Source organism: Entelurus aequoreus, linkage group LG06, assembly GCF_033978785.1.
Source record: "Entelurus aequoreus isolate RoL-2023_Sb linkage group LG06, RoL_Eaeq_v1.1, whole genome shotgun sequence".
NCBI lineage: Eukaryota > Metazoa > Chordata > Actinopteri > Syngnathiformes > Syngnathidae > Entelurus > Entelurus aequoreus.
In genome coordinates, this window is record NC_084736.1 from 6,083,786 (window position 1) to 6,101,064 (window position 17,279).

The following is a 17,279-nucleotide window of genomic DNA, read 5'->3' on the forward strand; positions in this document are numbered from 1 at the left end:
ATCACAAGACAAATACAGACCATTTATACCACATTTATTATGGTCAATATATAATAAAAGTAAAATTAAAATAAATAACATAAATATGAAAAATAAATTAAATATTATCTATAATAATAACTATATATTATATATAATAATAATTAAATATTAGGGCTTTCCAATTAACAGTCAAATCCGAATTGCAAGAAGCTTAATTTAGAGTTATTTGGACACTAGGGGAACATATTCTAAGTAACAAAGACTTAATTAAGAGTTATTTGGACACGAGGGGAACATATTCTAAGTAACAAAGACTTAATTTAGAGTTATTTGGACACTAGGGGAACATATTCTAAGTAACAAAGACTTAATTTAGAGTTATTTGGACACTAGGGGAACATATTCTAAGTAACAAAGACTTAATTTAGAGTTATTTGGACACAAGGGGAACATATTCTAAGTAACAAAGACTTAATTTAGAGTTATTTGGACACTAGGGGAACATATTCTAAGTAACAAAGACTTAATTTAGAGTTATTTGGACACTAGGGGAACATATTCTAAGTAACAAAGACTTAATTTAGAGTTATTTGGACACTAGGGGAACATATTCTAAGTAACAAAGACTTAATTTAGAGTTATTTGGACACTAGGGGAACATATTCTAAGTAACAAAGACTTAATTTAGAGTTATTTGGACACTAGGGGAACATATTCTAAGTAATAAAGACTTAATTTAGAGTTATTTGGACACTAGGGGAACATATTATAAGTAAAAAAGACTTCATTTAGAGTAAAAAGACTTCATTTAGAGTTATTTGGACACTAGGGGAACATATTCTAAGTAACAAAGACTTAATTTAGAGTTATTTGGACACTAGGGGAACATATTGTAAGTAACAAAGACTTAATTTAGAGTTATTTGGACACTAGGAGAACATATTCTAAGTAACAAAGACTTAATTTAGAGTTATTTGGACACTAGGGGAACATATTGTAAGTAACGAAGACTTAATTTAGAGTTATTTGGACACTAGGGGAACATATTCTAAGTAACAAAGACTTAATTTAGAGTTATTTGGACACTAGGGGAACATATTCTAAGTAACAAAGACTTAATTTAGAGTTATTTGGACACAAGGGGAACATATTCTAAGTAACAAAGACTTAATTTAGAGTTATTTGGACACTAGGGGGAACATATTCTAAGTAACAAAGACTTAATTTAGAGTTATTTGGACACTAGGGGAACATATTCTAAGTAACAAAGACTTAATTTAGAGTTATTTGGACACTAGGGGAACATATTCTAAGTAATAAAGACTTAATTTAGAGTTATTTGGACACTAGGGGAACATATTCTAAGTAACAAAGACTTAATTTAGAGTTATTTGGACACTAGGGGAACATATTCTAAGTAACAAAGACTTAATTTAGAGTTATTTGGACACTAGGGGAACATATTCTAAGTAACAAAGACTTAATTTAGAGTTATTTGGACACTAGGGGAACATATTCTAAGTAACAAAGACTTAATTTAGAGTTATTTGGACACTAGGGGAACATATTCTAAGTAACAAAGACTTAATTTAGAGTTATTTGAACACAAGGGGAACATATTCTAAGTAACAAAGACTTAATTTAGAGTTATTTGGACACTAGGGGAACATATTCTAAGTAACAAAGACTTAATTTAGAGTTATTTGGACACTAGGGGAACATATTCTAATAAAGACTTAATTTAGAGTTATTTGGACACTAGGGGAACATATTCTAAGTAACGAAGACTTAATTTAGAGTTATTTGGACACTAGGGGAACATATTCTAAGTAGCGAAGACTTAATTTAGAGTTATTTGGACACTAGGGGAACATATTGTAAGTAACAAAGACTTAATTTAGAGTTATTTGGACACAAGGGGAACATATTCTAAGTAACAAAGACTTAATTTAGAATTATTTGGACACTAGGGGAACATATTCTAAGTAACAAATACTTAATTTAGAGTTATTTGGACACTAGGGGAACATATTCTAAGTAATAAAGACTTAATTTAGAGTTATTTGGACACTAGGGGAACATATTCTAAAAAACAAAGACTTAATTTAGAGTTATTTGGACACTAGGGGAACATATTCTAAAAAACAAAGACTTAAGAGTTATTTGGACAATAGGGGAACATATTCTAAGTAACAAAGACTTAATTTAGAGTTATTTGGACACTAGGGGAACATATTTTAAGTAATAAAGACTTAATTTACAGTTATTTGGACACTAGGGGAACATATTCTAAAAAACAAAGACTTAATTTAGAGTTATTTGGACACTAGGGGAACACATATAACATAACATTTTTACCCTTTAATTTCTTACGTTACTGATGTGCTTTTTCCAGAGTAAAAAGCGCTTTGAGCGAGAATGGCGAGAAGCGGAGCGCACGGCGCAGTATGCGGACAAGACGGACCAGGACCTCAACGCCACAAAGGCGGATGTTGAAAAGGTGAGGAGACTGCGACGGCGTTAGGAATGGGTGGGTTTACACGGGTAGGAAGTAGTGTACTTAAAGGCCTACTGAAATGAAATTTTTCTATTTAAATGGGGATAGCAGATCTATTCTATGTGTCATACTTGATCATTTCGCGATATTGCCATATTTTTGCTGAAAGGATTTAGTATAGAACAACGACGATAAAGATCGCAACTTTTGGTACCTGATAAAAAAAAAAGGCTTGCCCCTACCGGAAGTAGCGTGACGTAGTCAGTTGAACATATACGCAAAGTTCCCTATTGTTTACAATGATGGTCGCCAGAAGTGAGAGAGATTCGGACCGAGAAAGCGACAATTTCCCCATTAATTTGAGCGAGGATGAAAGATTTGTGGATGAGGAAAATGCAAGTGAAGGACTAGTGGGGAGTGGAAGCGATTCAGATAGGGAAGATGCTGTGAGAGCCGGGGGTGACCTGATATTCAGCTGGGAATGACTACAACAGTAAATAAACACAAGACATATATATACTCTATTAGCCACAACACAACCAGGCTTATATTTAATATGCCACAAATTAATCCCGCATAAAAACACCTAGGTGTTTGTTATGCTAGCTCCTAGCTACTAGCTCGAGCTAGTTATAGCTCGAGCGGGTTATATGGACGGGATCCCGTACATATAACCCGCCAATACAATTCAAACACCTGCACAACACACACACTTACTCAGCCCAAAGGACCGTTCACCTAACCCAGGGGTCGGCAACCCAAAATGTTGAAAGAGCCATATTGGACCAAAAATACAAAAACAAATCTGTCTGGAGCCGCAAAAAATTAAAAGCCATATTACATGTGTCATGAGATATAAATGTAATTAAGAGGACTTAAAGGAAACTAAATGACCTCAAATATAGCTACAAATGAGGCATAATGTTGCAATATGTACATATAGCTAGCCTAAATAGCATGTTAGCATCGATTAGCTTGCAGTCATGCAGTGACCAAATATGTCTGATTAGCACTCCACGCAAGTCAATAACATCAACAAAACTCACCTTTGTGCACTCACGCACAACGTTAAAAGTGTGGTGGACAAAATGAGACAGAAAAAGTGGCATAAAACACGTCCTAGAAAGTCGGAGAAAGTTATACATGTAAACAAACTATACGGTGAGTTCAAGGACCGCCAAAATTAGTAGGACAAAACGGCGCTCGCCAAATACTCGAATCAGTGAAGCATGTTTAATATAAACAGTGTGATTTATAACAATTAGCGAGGTTTATGTCATGTTTGTCCTCCTACAGAAAACATTCTAAAACAAAAAAATAGATTTTTTTCCCCCTCATCTTTTTCCATTCTTCATACATTTTTGCCACTAGGGCGGCGCTAAAGAGCCGCGGGTTGCCTTCCCCCGACCTAACCCAAGGTTCATAAAGCTTATATATTTCACCAAAGTTACGTACGTGACACGCACGTACGGGCAAGCGATCAAATATTTGGAAGTGCGCGGGTGGGACCTGATATTCAGCTGGGAATGACTACAACAGTAAATAAACACAAGACGTATATATACTCTATTAGCCACAACACACACGCTACGTCACGCGCATACGTCGTCATACCGAGACGTTTTCAAGCGGAAGTGTGGCGGGAAATTTAAAATGTCACTTTATAAGTTAACCCGGCCGTATTGGCATGTGTTGCAATGTTAAAGGCCTACTGAAAGCCACTACTACCGACCACGCAGTCTGATAGTTTATATATCAATGATGAAATCTTAACATTATAACACATGCCAATACGGCCGGGTTAACTTATAAAGTGACATTTTAAATTTGCCGCTAAACTTCCGGTTCGAAACGCCTCTGAGGATGACGTATGCGCGTGACGTAGACCGGCGAACACGGGTATGCCTTCCACATTGAAGCCAATACGAAAAAGCTCTGTTTTCATTTCATAATTCCACAGTATTCTGGACATCTGTGTTCGTGAATCTGTTGCAATCATGTTCACTGCATTATGGAGAAAGAAGCTGAGCAAGCAAAGAAGAAAGTTGTCGGTGCGAAATGGACGTATTTTTCGAACGTAGTCAGCAACAACAGTACACAGCCGGCGCTTCTTTGTTTACATTCCCGAAAGATGCAGTCAAGATGGAAGAACTCGGATAACAGAGACTCTAACCAGGAGGACTTTTGACTTCGATACACAGACGCCTGTAGAGAACTGGGACAACACAGACTCTTACCAGGATTACTTTGATTTGGATGACAAAGACGCAGACGTGCTTCTGTGAGTATGCAGCTTTGGCTTCTAAACATTTGATCGCTTGACCGTATGTGCGCAACTTTTTTTTGCGTATGTACGTAACTTTTTAAAAATATATAAGCTTTATGAACCTTGGGTTAGGTGAAAGGTCTTTTGGGCTGAGTGATTGTGTGTGTTGATCAGGTGTTTGAATTGTATTGGCGTGTTCTATGGAGCTAGCAGAGGAGCTAGGAGCTAGCATAACAAACACGCAGGTGTTTTTATGCAGGATTAATTTGTGGCATATTAAATATAAGCCTGGTTGTGTTGTGGCTAATAGAGTATATATATGTCTTGTGTTTATTTACTGTTGTAGTCATTCCCAGCTGAATATCAGGTCACCCCCGGCTCTCACAGCATCTTCCCTATCTGAATAGCTTCAACTCCCCACTAGTCCTTCACTTGCACTTTACTCATCCACAAATCTTTCATCCTCGCTCAAATTAATGGGGAAATTGTCGCTTTCTCGGTCCGAATCTCTCTCACTTCATGCGGCCATCATTGTAAACAATAGGGAACTTTGCGTATATGTTCAACTGACTACGTCACGCTACTTCCGGTAGGGACAAGCCTTTTTTTATCAGATACCAAAAGTTGCAATCTTTATCGTCGTTGTTCTATACTAAATCCTTTCAGCAAAAATATGGCAATATCGCCAAATGATCAAGTATGACACATAGAATAGATCTGCTATCCCCGTTTAAATAAAAAAAAATTCATTTCAGTAGGCCTTTAAGATTTCATCATTGATATATAAACTATCAGACTGCGTGGTCGCTAGTAGTGGCTTTCAGTCGGCCTTTAATGAATGTGACCACATGTGCTTGCAGGCGAAACAACAAGCTCACACGAGAGCGCACGTCGCCGAGGAGTGCAAGAACGACTACGCCGCGCAACTCCAGAGGTTCAACAAGGAGCAGAATCAGTTTTATTTTAACGACATGCCGCTCATCTTTAATGTAAGTACTCCAATACAACAGTTCCATAGAAAATATGCTTTTTTTCTTTTTTTAAACCTAACAATGCTTTAAAAAGGCATTGCTACTAGAGATGTCCGATGATATCGGCCGATAAATGCTTTAAAATGTGATATCGGAAATTATCGGTATCGGTTTCCAAAAGTAAAATGTATGACTTTTTGAAACGCCGCTGTGTACACGGCCGTAGGGTGAAGTACAGAGCGCCAATAAACCTTAAAGGCGCTGCCTTTGCGTGCCGGCCCAGTCACATAATATCTGCGGCTTTTCACACACACAAGTGAATGCAAGGCATACTTGGTCAACAGCCATACAGGTCACACTGAGGGTGGACGTATAAACAACTTTAACACTGTTGCAAATATGCGCCACACTGTGAACCCACACCAAACAAGAATGACAAACACATTTCGGGAGAACATCCGCACCGTAACACAACATAAACACAACAGAACAAATACCCAGAACCCCTTGCAGCACTAACTCTTCCGGGACGCTACAATATACACCCCCCGACTTAGATTGGTCACATCTAGTCTTAGACTTAGATTGGTCACATCTAGTCTTAGACTTAGATTGGTCACATCTAGTCTTAGACTTAGATTGGTCACATCTCGTCTTACACTTTGATTGGTCACATCTAGTCTTTGACTTAAATTGGTCAGATCTCGTCTTAGAATTAGATTGGTCACATCTAGTCTTAGACTTAGATTGGTCACATCTCGTCTTAGAACTAGATTGGTCAGATCTCGTCTTAGACTTATATTGGTCAGATCGAGTCTTAGACTTAGATTGGTCACATCTAGTCTTAGAATTAGATTGGTCACATCTAGTTTTAGACTTAGATTGGTCAGATCGAGTCTTAGACTTAGATTGGTCACATCTAGTCTTAGACTTAGATTGGTCACATCTAGTCTTAGACTTAGATTGGTCACATCTAGTCCTAGACTTAGATTGGTCACATCTAGTCTTAGACTTACAGATTGGTCACATCTAGTCCTAGACTTAGATTGGTCACATCTAGTCTTAGACTTAGATTGGTCACATCTAGTCTTAGACTTAGATTGGTCACATCTAGTCCTAGACTTAGCTTGGTCACATCTAGTCTTAGACTTACAGATTGGTCACATCTAGTCCTAGACTTAGATTGGTCACATCTAGTCTTAGACTTTGATTGGTCACATCTTGTCTTACACTTTAATTGGTCAGATCAAGTCTTAGACTTTGATTGGTCAGATCAAGTCTTAGACTTTGATTGGTCAGATCAAGTCTTAGACTTTGATTGGTCAGATCAAGTCTTAGACTTTGATTGGTCAGATCAAGTCTTAGACTTTGATTGGTCAGATCAAGTCTTAGACTTAGATTGGTCACATCTAGTCTTAGACTTAGATTGGTCACATCTCGTCTTAGACTTAGATTGGTCACATCTAGTCTTAGACTTAAATTGGTCAGATCTCGTCTTAGAATTAGATTGGTCACATCTAGTCTTAGACTTAGATTGGTCACATCTCGTCTTAGACTTAGATTGGTCACATCTCGTCTTAGACTTAAATTGGTCAGATCTCGTCTTAGAATTAGATTGGTCACATCTAGTCTTAGACTTAGATTGGTCAGATCTCGTCTTAGACTTAGATTGGTCACATCTCGTCTTAGAATTAGATTGGTCACATCTAGTCTTAGACTTAGATTGGTCACATCTCGTCTTAGACTAGATTGGTCACATCTCGTCTTAGACTTAGATTGGTCAGATCTTGTCTTAGACTAGATTGGTCACATCTCATCTTAGACTTAGATTGGTCACATTTCGTCTTAGACTAGATTGGTCACATCTCATCTTAGACTTAGATTGGTCACATCTAGTTTTAGATTTAGATTGGTCAGATCTCGTCTGGCGGCTGGTGCCAAAAGCCCAAAGTTTTGGCACGTTTAAGAGAATTGTTCAGGTGTAATATCGAAATCATTGAAAAAATGTTTGGGTTTTGATTACATTTCGCTTCACACTTCTTTTATAAAATAAATGCAAAAATGTTACGCAACACGATTCATTTTTTTAATAGTATTTTTTCCATTTTCTATGTGTAAATTGTTTTTTCCCTGTGAACCAGAAACTGCAAGAACTCGATGAAAAGCGGGTGCGTAAATTGGCGCAGGGCTACATCCTGTTCGCCGATACGGAGAAGCAGGTGATGCCCATTATCGGCAAGTGCCTGGATGGGATCATTAAAGCCGGCACTAATGTGAACGAGAAGAATGTGAGTCGGTAATTTTACCTTTGGCTTAAAACGACTTAAAGAATAACTGAGCTGCGTGCTCCTTCTCTGGACCAGGACTCCATGATTGTCATCGAGCAGAACAAGTCCGGCTTCGAGCCTCCGGGCGATGTGGAGTTTGAGGACTTCAGTCAGGGCATCAACAGAGCGTCGTCCGACAGCAGTCTGGGGACGCCCAAAGGCCCCATGGACCTTTTGGGGAAGAACCGAGGCAAAAACTTTTGGCTTTTCAGCAAAAAGACCAAGGTAGGATTTCTGATGATGAAGTCACGTGTCTACCACAAGATGAATGCAATAGCTAGTGGCTGGCTCTTTGCATGGCGGGCCGAGCCAGGATGGACCTCACACCCTCTACAGCATGCATCTCCTTTATCGTAATGACCCTTTGCACCCATGAGTCTTTCTAGAACACGCCCCCCTTTGCATGAGTGAGCCCCCACACCCCCTTCCTCCGTGCACAGGTCAACTAGCAGTCAGAGTTGTGCTGTCAGCAGCAACATTGGATTTTTCCTCTGCAGGCATCCACCAATACACTGCGGCCATTATGCTTGGCCAGAAGCGAGCCTTGTGCCCCGCGGTCACAATTGCAATCATTGTGAGAACAATCCGCAATGTTATTTGCCAGGTCAGGAAAGCTGGAATCGGGTCAGGTTGTGCTTTCGTTACCTCCGCCAAACACAAAAACGGGAGGCTCTGTGTGTATTGTAGGGATGATGTTCGAAATCGGTTCTCCCGGTTGTTCGATATGAATCCATGGACTCGAATCCTTTTTGAGAACCGGTTCCCGTTATCGAGGCGACTATAGTAAAGAAAAAGAGTTGGTTCTTTATTCGAATCCCTGGGAACGAATCATTTCCCACGAACAGGAAATGCCCTGTGGGACGGCAATGTTATCAGAATCAGCTTTATTGTCATTACGCAGGGTAACGAGATTGAGGCCATTCCATACAGTGCGATAAAACAAGTGTACACTCTATACAGAGGGTGAAATGAATATGTGCATGAATATCTACATGAAACAGGGTGGTTGGTGGAATGGGTTATTGCACCGAAGAGAAGGCAGTTATGAGGGTCAATGGGGAAGTCTGTTCAGGGTGGTTATGGCCCTGGGGAAGAAGCTGTTTTTTAGCCTGTTCGTCTTGGTTTCAATGCACCTGTAGCGCTTCCCTTAGGGCAGCAGGTGGAACAGGTCGGAGCCAGGGTGGGTGCTGTCCTTGATGATGGCACTGGCTCTGTTGAGGCAGCGGGAGGTGTAGATGTCCATCAGAGAGGGGAGAGGGCGGCCGATGATCTTTTGAGCCGTCTTGACCACTCTTTGCAGCCTCTCTCTGTCTGCTGCAGTGCAGCTGCCGTACCATACTGTAATACAGTAGGTCAGCAGGCTCTCGATGGACGAGCGGTAGAAGGTATGCCCATTTGATTGTAGACTCTTACTGACACCTTGTGGCGATATGAAAATACTACGCGTCATTAGTTTGGGCACTTCCGGGTTGAGACAATTGAGAAGTGGACAAGTTGTGTTAGCTCTTGCAAGCCTTGGAAAAGATAAGTCTGTAAGTAAACTGTTTAACTTGTTTATGTAACTCGATATTAAAGTGGAAAGTGTTAAGTTTGATACTAAGATGTGTATTGAAAAACGATTTTTGTGCATTTTGTTGATTGATGACTGTGGTGTTCTTAGTGTCATAGAGTGTGTAGTTAGTATGTTCCAATAGCAGCAGAAGTGCACTTTTTGGAGAGCTGTATTATTTTCAGTTTTGTGCCCAAGGGACTGATTTTATTTAACTCTATATTATTATTTATACACCTATAGTGATCGCAGAGACAGGTTGTTTTTGTGTTACTGTATATATTTGTTTTCTGAAAAATCCCACTTAATATACTTTGGGTAACAACAGTCAAATTAACAAAAAAAACACCAAAGTCAATATTTTTTTTTTTTTTCTTTTAAAAAAAACACACCCACCAAAATTAAACCTAACCTCTGTCTTTTTTTCATATACACAACCTTTCTGAATTCGATAAAAGAATCGATAAGAATCGTTCGATAAGAGGATTCGATAATGATGGCCAAACTCGATAATTTCTTATCAAACATCATCCCTAGTGTATTGTTTGGTTAAATATGTGGGCGGCTAATAATCAATTTTTACATGTAACACAGAAGGGTGCATTTCAACAAAGATGAAACGTGTGATAATGAACATAGAACCAGAACCATGGCTGCTCAGTACAAAATGAGTGATACAGTTACAGTAGATACCTAGCTAAGGTAATCAGAGAAACCAAGACCCTTAAAGCCCCACAAGATAATAGTACTTCCTGTTGTTGTATGTCAGCAAAAACAACCCACCCACACCACTACAAAATTTCTAAAAGCCCCACAAAATATAGTACTTCTGTTGTTGTATGTCAGGTTGAGCTGTTAAGCATTTGTTTTCTTAAAGCTCCACAAGATAATAGTACTTCCTGTTGTGTATGTCAGGTGAGTGTTTAGCTTTTGTTTTCTTAAAGCCCCACAAGATAATAGTACTTCCTGTTGTTGTATATCAGGTTGAGTTGTTTTAGCATTTGTTTTCTTAAAGCCCCACAAGATAATAGTACTTCCTGTTGTTGTATGTCAGGTTGAGTTGTTTAAGCATTTGTTTTCTTAAAGCCCCACAAGATAATAGTACTTCCTGTTGTTGTATGTCAGGTTGAGTTGTTTAAGCATTTGTTTTCTTAAAGCGCCACAAGATAATAGTACTTCCTGTTGTTGTATGTCAGGTTGAGTTGTTTAAGCATTTGTTTTCTTAAAGCCCCACAAGATAATAGTACTTCCTGTTGTTGTATGTCAGGTTGAGTTGTTTAAGCATTTGTTTTCTTAAAAGCCCCACAAAATAATAGTACTTCCTGTTGTTGTATGTCAGGTTGAGTTGTTTAAGCATTTGTTTTCTTAAAAGCCCCACAAGATAATCGTACTTCCTGTTGTTGTATGTCAGGTTGAGTTGTTTAAGTATTTGTTTTCTTAAAGCCCCACAAGATAATAGTACTTCCTGTTGTTGTATGTCAGGTTGAGTTGTTTAAGCATTTGTTTTCTTAAAAGCCCCGCAAGATAATAGTACTTCCTGTTGTTTTATGTCAGGTTGAGTTGTTTAAGCATTTGTTTTCTTAAAAGCCCCGCAAGATAATAGTACTTCCTGTTGTTGTATGTCAGGTTGAGTTGTTTAAGCATTTGTTTTCTTAAAAGCCCCGCAAGATAATAGTACTTCCTGTTGTTGTATGTCAGGTTGAGTTGTTTAAGTATTTGTTTTCTTAAAGCCCCACAAGATAATAGTACTTCCTGTTGTTGTATGTCAGGTTGAGTTGTTTTAAGCATTTGTTTTCTCAAAAGCCCCACAAGATGATAGTACTTCCTGTTGTTGTATGTCAGGTTGAGTTGTTTAAGTATTTGTTTTCTTAAAGCCCCACAAGATGATAGTACTTCCTGTTGTTGTATGTCAGGTTGAGTTGTTTAAGCATTTGTTTTCTTAAAGCACCACAAGATAATAGTACTTCCTGTTGTTGTATGTCAGGTTGAGTTGTTTAAGCATTTGTTTTCTTAAAGCGCCACAAGATAATAGTACTTCCTGTTGTTGTATGTCAGGTTGAGTTGTTTAAGCATTTGTTTTCTTAAAGCGCCACAAGATAACACTACTTCCTGTTGTATGTCAGGTGGAGTTGTTTAAGCATTTGTTTTATTTGATTTTATAACATACACTTTTTAGACATCATATATCACTTAATCATATTCATAACAGAATCGAGTAAACAATTTGCATAAAACTACTAATATACAGTACATGCCAAAGGTTTGGACACACCTCTTTATTTTCATGACTACCGTATTTTTCGGACTAAGTCGCAGTTTTTTTCATAGTTTTTTCATAGGACTTATACTCAGGAGCGACTTATGTGTGAAATTATTAACACATTAGCGTAAAATATCAAATAATATTATTTAACTCATTCACGTAAGAGACTAGACGTATAAGATTTCATGGGATTCAACGATTAGGAGTGACAGATTGTTTGGTAAATGTATAGCATGTTCTATATGTTATAGTTATTTGAACGACTCTTACCATAATATGTTACGTTAAAGGCCTACTGAAATTATTTTTTTTTATTCAAATGGGGATAGCAGATCCATTCTATGTGTCATACTTGATCATTTCGCGATATTGCCATATTTTTGCTGAAAGGATTTAGTAGAGAACATCGACGATAAAGTTCGCAACTTTTGGTCGCTGATAAAAAAAAAGCCTTGCCTGTACCGGAAGTAGCGTGACGTCACAGGTTGAAAGGATCCTCACATTTCCCCATTGTTTACACCAGCAGCGAGAGCGATTCGGACCGAGAAAGCGACGATTACCCCATTAATTTGAGCCAGGATGAAAGATTCGTGGATGAGGAACGTGAGAGTGAAGGACTAGCGTGCAGTGCAGGACGTATCTTTTTTCGCTCTGACCGTAACTTAGGTACAAGCTGGCTCATTGGATTCCACACTTTCTCCTTTTTCTATTGTGGATCACGGATTTGTATTTTAAACCACCTCGGATACTATATCCTCTTGAAAATGAGAGTCGAGAACGCGAAATGGACATTCACACTGACTTTTATCTCCACGACAATACATCGGCGAAGCACTTTAGCTACGGAGCTAACGTGATAGCATCAGGCTTAACTGCAGATAGAAACAAAAGAAATAAACCCCTGACTGGAAGGATAGACAGAAGATCAACAATACTATTAAACCATGGACATGTAACTACCAGCCTGGCGAAGCTTAACAATGCTGTTGCTAACGACGCCATTGAAGCTAACTTAGATACGGGACCTCACAGAGCTATGCTAAAAACATTAGCTATCCACCTACGCCAGCCAGCCCTCATCTGCTCATCAACACCCGTGCTCACCTGCGTTCCAGCGATCGACGGTGCGACGAAGGACTTCACCCGATCATCGATGCGGTCGGCGGCTAGCGTCGGATAGCGCGTCTGCTATCCTCAAAGTCCTCCTGGTTGTGTTGCTGCAGCCAGCCGCTAATACACCGATCCCACCTACAGCTTTCTTCTTTGCAGTCTTCATTGTTCATTAAACAAATTGCAAAAGATTCACCAACACAGATGTCCAGAATACTGTGGAATTTTGCGTTGAAAACAGAGCTTTTTGTATCGGATACAATGGTGTCCGAATACTTCCGTTTCAACCATTGACGTCACACGCATACGTCATCATACATAGACGTTTTCAACCGGAATTGTGGCGGGAAATTTAAAATGTCACTTTATAAGTTAACCTGGCCGTATTGGCATGTGTTGCAATGTTAAGATGTCATCATTGATATATAAACTATCAGACTGTGTGGTTGCTAGTAGTGGCTTTCAGTAGGCCTTTAATCATATTCATAGTAGAATCGAGTAAGTAATTTGCATAAAACTACTAATATACAGTACAGGCACACCTTCTCTTTATTTCCATGACTATTTACATTGTACATTGTCACATCAAAACTATGAATGAACACATGTGGAGTTATGTACTTAACAAAAAAAAAGGGGAAATAACTAAAAACATGTTTTAGGCCACATGTGGCGGTCCGCTCCCTGTACGACCACGGACCCTTTTGTCACCGATAAAGGTGTGGAATTGAGACATTTTTGCCATATTGCATTAGGGCCAAGTGGGGCAATGACCCACGTCAAGCTTGTTTGTGTGGTGGTTAGCCCTCTCTGACTTTACTATACTGTATATAAAGCGCATTACCGCCCCCCCTAAGAGTGGAACAGCATCACCCAGCGTTTGTCAGACCGAAGTGTTGAGAATTGTTTTGGCCCTGGCGAAGGTCTGCACTGGCCTATACCACCTACCCTTTCAACTTCCACTCTCCTCCCTTCTATTCACAACACTAAATGATCCCCTGTTTGCTTGTTCAGCACCTCTCTACTCCCAGCATGTCTTACCAGGCTGTGCTCGGCCGTGCATCACTGAGTGTGTGTGTGTGTGTGTGTGTGTGTGTGTGTGTGTGTGTGTGTGTGTGTGTGTGTGTGTGTGTGTGTGTGTGTGTGTGTGCGTGTCATCAGTCATGCGCTCCCAATTAGGGCCGGCGCTCGATGAATAGCAGACTCACTCGAGAGAGCTTTTTTGGGGTCTCTTTCTCACCTCGCCTCACTCTTTAAAAGTGCCCTCCCGCACTCAAGACGTCCATTACTCTCGTGGAAAGAAGCAAATCTCCGCTTTTAATGATAGTATCGCACTTTCAGCTCCCCCGAGTCCACACTGAGGCCTCTTGTTGGTCGGTTTTAAAATTGGAAGAAGGCCGAAGAGTGTCAGCATTAAAACGACAGGCTGCACTGTGTTATTATTATTATTATTATTATTATTAGAGCTGTCCATATATGTGTAACGATATATGCGTTAAAATGTAATATCGGAAATTATCGGTATCAGTTTTTTTATTATCGGTATCGTTTTTTTTGTGGTTTTTTTTAAAATTAAATCAACATAAAAAACACAAGATACACTTAAAATTAGTGCACCAACCCAAAAAACCTCCCTCCCCCATTTCTTTCTGTTATCAATATTCTGGTTCCTACATTATATATCAATATATATCAATACAAGGGATACAGTCCGTAAGCGCACATGATTGTGCGTGCTGCTGCTCCACTAATAGTACTACCCTTTAACAGTTAATTTTACTCATTTTCATTCATTAGTTTCTATGTAACTGTTTTTATATTGTTGTACTTTCTTTTTTATTCAAGAAAATGTTTTTAATTGATTTATCTTATTTTACTAATTTTTTTAAAAAGTACCTTATCTTCAGCATACCTGGTTGTCCAAATTAGGCATAATAATGTGTTAATTCCACGACTGCATATATCGGTTGATATCGGTATCGGTTGATATCGGTATCGGTAATTAAAGAGTTGGACAATATCGGAATATCGGATATCGGCAAAAAGCCATTATCGGACATCTCTAATTATTATTATTATTATGTAAATAAATCTGTACAGCAAATATGGGCATCTACATTAACAATATGATTTGCCTGAGTAGCTGGACAGGACAAAAAAACAACAAAAATCATTATTATTGTATTACAAACCCCAAAAGCAGTGAAGTTGTTACGTTGTGTAAATGGTCAATAAAAAGAGAATACAACAAATCCTTTTCAACTTATATTCAATTGAATAGACTGCAAAGACAAGATATTTAAAGTTCGAACTGGTAAACTTAATTTTTTGCACATTTTAGCTAATTTGGAATTTGATGCCTGCAACATGCTACAAAAAAGCTGGCACAAGTGGCAAAAAAGACTGAGAAAGTTGAGGGATGCTCATCAAACACTTATTTGGAACATCCCACAGGTGAACAGGCTAATTGGGAACAGGTGGGTGCCATGATTGGGTATAAAAGCAGCTTCCGTAAAATGCTCAGTCGTTCACAAACAAGGACGGGGGCGAGGGTCACCACTTTGTCAACAAATGCCTGAGCAAATTGTTTAAGAACAACATTTCTCAACCAGCTTATGCAAGGAATTTAGGGATTTCACCATCTACGCTCCGTAATATCATCAAAAGGTTCATAGGATCTGGAGAAATTATTGCACGTAAGCGGCAAGGCTGAAAACCAATATTGGATGCCCGTGACCTTCGATCCCGCGATCACCACATGGGCTCAAGAACACTTCAGAAACCCACTGTCAGTAACTACAGTTGGTCGCTACATCTGTAAGTGCAAGTTAAAACTCTACTATGCAAAGCCAAAGCGATTTATCAACAACACCCAGAAACGCCCCCGGCTTCGCTGGGTCCGAGCTCATCTAAGATGGACTGACATACCTCTATTCTTGAGGTGGACTCCCCCACACCTTGATATTGTATAGAACAATACATTTATAGCAGGTTTGGATGACAATACAGATAACTTTTTGACAAAAAGTACAACAAAGTTGTGATCCGCCTCCAGTATTGGTAGAGTTTGACTGCTGCACATGTTTGTTTTCTCGTTTTTTAGAATAATTATTGTTGTGCTTTTTTTGTAGTGTGTGTTCTTGTATTTCTAGCCTTCTTGAGACATCAACAAGGACAAGTAGCTTCCATATGAGGAGGTGTGAACAAGTGATGACATAAATCATGGTCCCAATAACATTGCATCTAATAGACAATGTCTCATTTGCACCCCCTGCTGGTGACATCTATCAAAATGAGGGTGGTCCCAAAAAGGAGTTTTTTTTTTTAAATTGTCGGTTTTAAAAGTGCTCCCCCTCTGGTCAACATATGAAATAACAAGTGTGTGTAAAAAATTTGAAGTGCTCCCCCTCTGGTCAACTTATGTATTAACAAGTGTGTAAGAAATTGAAATGCGCCCCCTTTGGCCCAAATAAATAAATAAATATATATGTATATAGAGACATACTGTAATAACTTGAAGTAAATAATGAAGATTAAAAAACAATTACAAACCAAAAATTCAAAAACAAAATAACTAGAAGCTTGACTTTTTTATATTTGCATAGTTTGTATATATTATTAATGTTGTAAATACAAATCGGTAAATGTCTCATTTGCACCTCTGGTGGTGAAATCTAACACAGTTAGGGTGGTCCCAAAAAGTTTTTTTTTTTCCAAATTGACTGTGTCTGTTTTAAAAGTGCTCCCCCTCTGGTCAACATATGAAATAACAAGTGTGTGAAAGAAATTGAAATGCACCCCCTTGGCCCAAATTAATTAAAAAAAATACAAATAAAAAATATGTATATAGAAACATACTGTAATAACTTGAAGTAAATAATGAAGATTAAAAAAACAATTACAAACAAAAAATTCAAAAACAAATAATTAACTAAAAGCTTGACTTTTTTATATTTGCATAGTTTGTATATATTATTAATGTTGTAAATACAAATCGGTAAATGTCTCATTTGCACCCCTGGTGGTGACATCTATCAAAATGAGGGTGGTCTCAAAAAGGAGGGATTTTTCAAATTGACTTGTGTGGCGCTTTTAAAAGTGCTCCCCCTCTGGTCAACATATGAAATAACAAGTGTGTGAAAGAAATTGAAATGCGCCCCCTTTGGCCAAAATTAATAAACAAAATAAAGTAAATAATGAAGATTAAAAATCAATTACATACAAATCCAAAAAATTTATAAAAACTTACCTTTTTTATATTTACATAGTATGTATACATTAATAATGTTGTAATTACAAATCTTTATATAGTTA

The 17,279-nt window shown here is 38.4% G+C and overlaps 2 protein-coding genes across 5 annotated transcripts in view; one reads left to right on the top strand and one right to left on the bottom strand.

Annotated features, from left to right (window-relative positions):
• The window catches only part of LOC133651782 (protein shisa-8), a 648,746-nt gene that overhangs the window by 442,776 nt on the left and 188,691 nt on the right, over positions 1–17,279 (bottom strand). The window lies entirely within an intron of this gene.
• The window catches only part of LOC133651780 (cdc42-interacting protein 4 homolog), a 99,466-nt gene that overhangs the window by 64,748 nt on the left and 17,439 nt on the right, over positions 1–17,279 (top strand). For all 3 annotated transcript variants that reach the window (XM_062049900.1, XM_062049899.1, XM_062049901.1), the window contains exons 6-9: positions 2,378–2,482; positions 5,606–5,734; positions 7,858–8,004; positions 8,080–8,268. In XM_062049900.1, the coding sequence (XP_061905884.1) occupies positions 2,378–2,482; positions 5,606–5,734; positions 7,858–8,004; positions 8,080–8,268 (570 nt within the window). The remainder of the gene's footprint in view (positions 1–2,377; positions 2,483–5,605; positions 5,735–7,857; positions 8,005–8,079; positions 8,269–17,279) is intronic.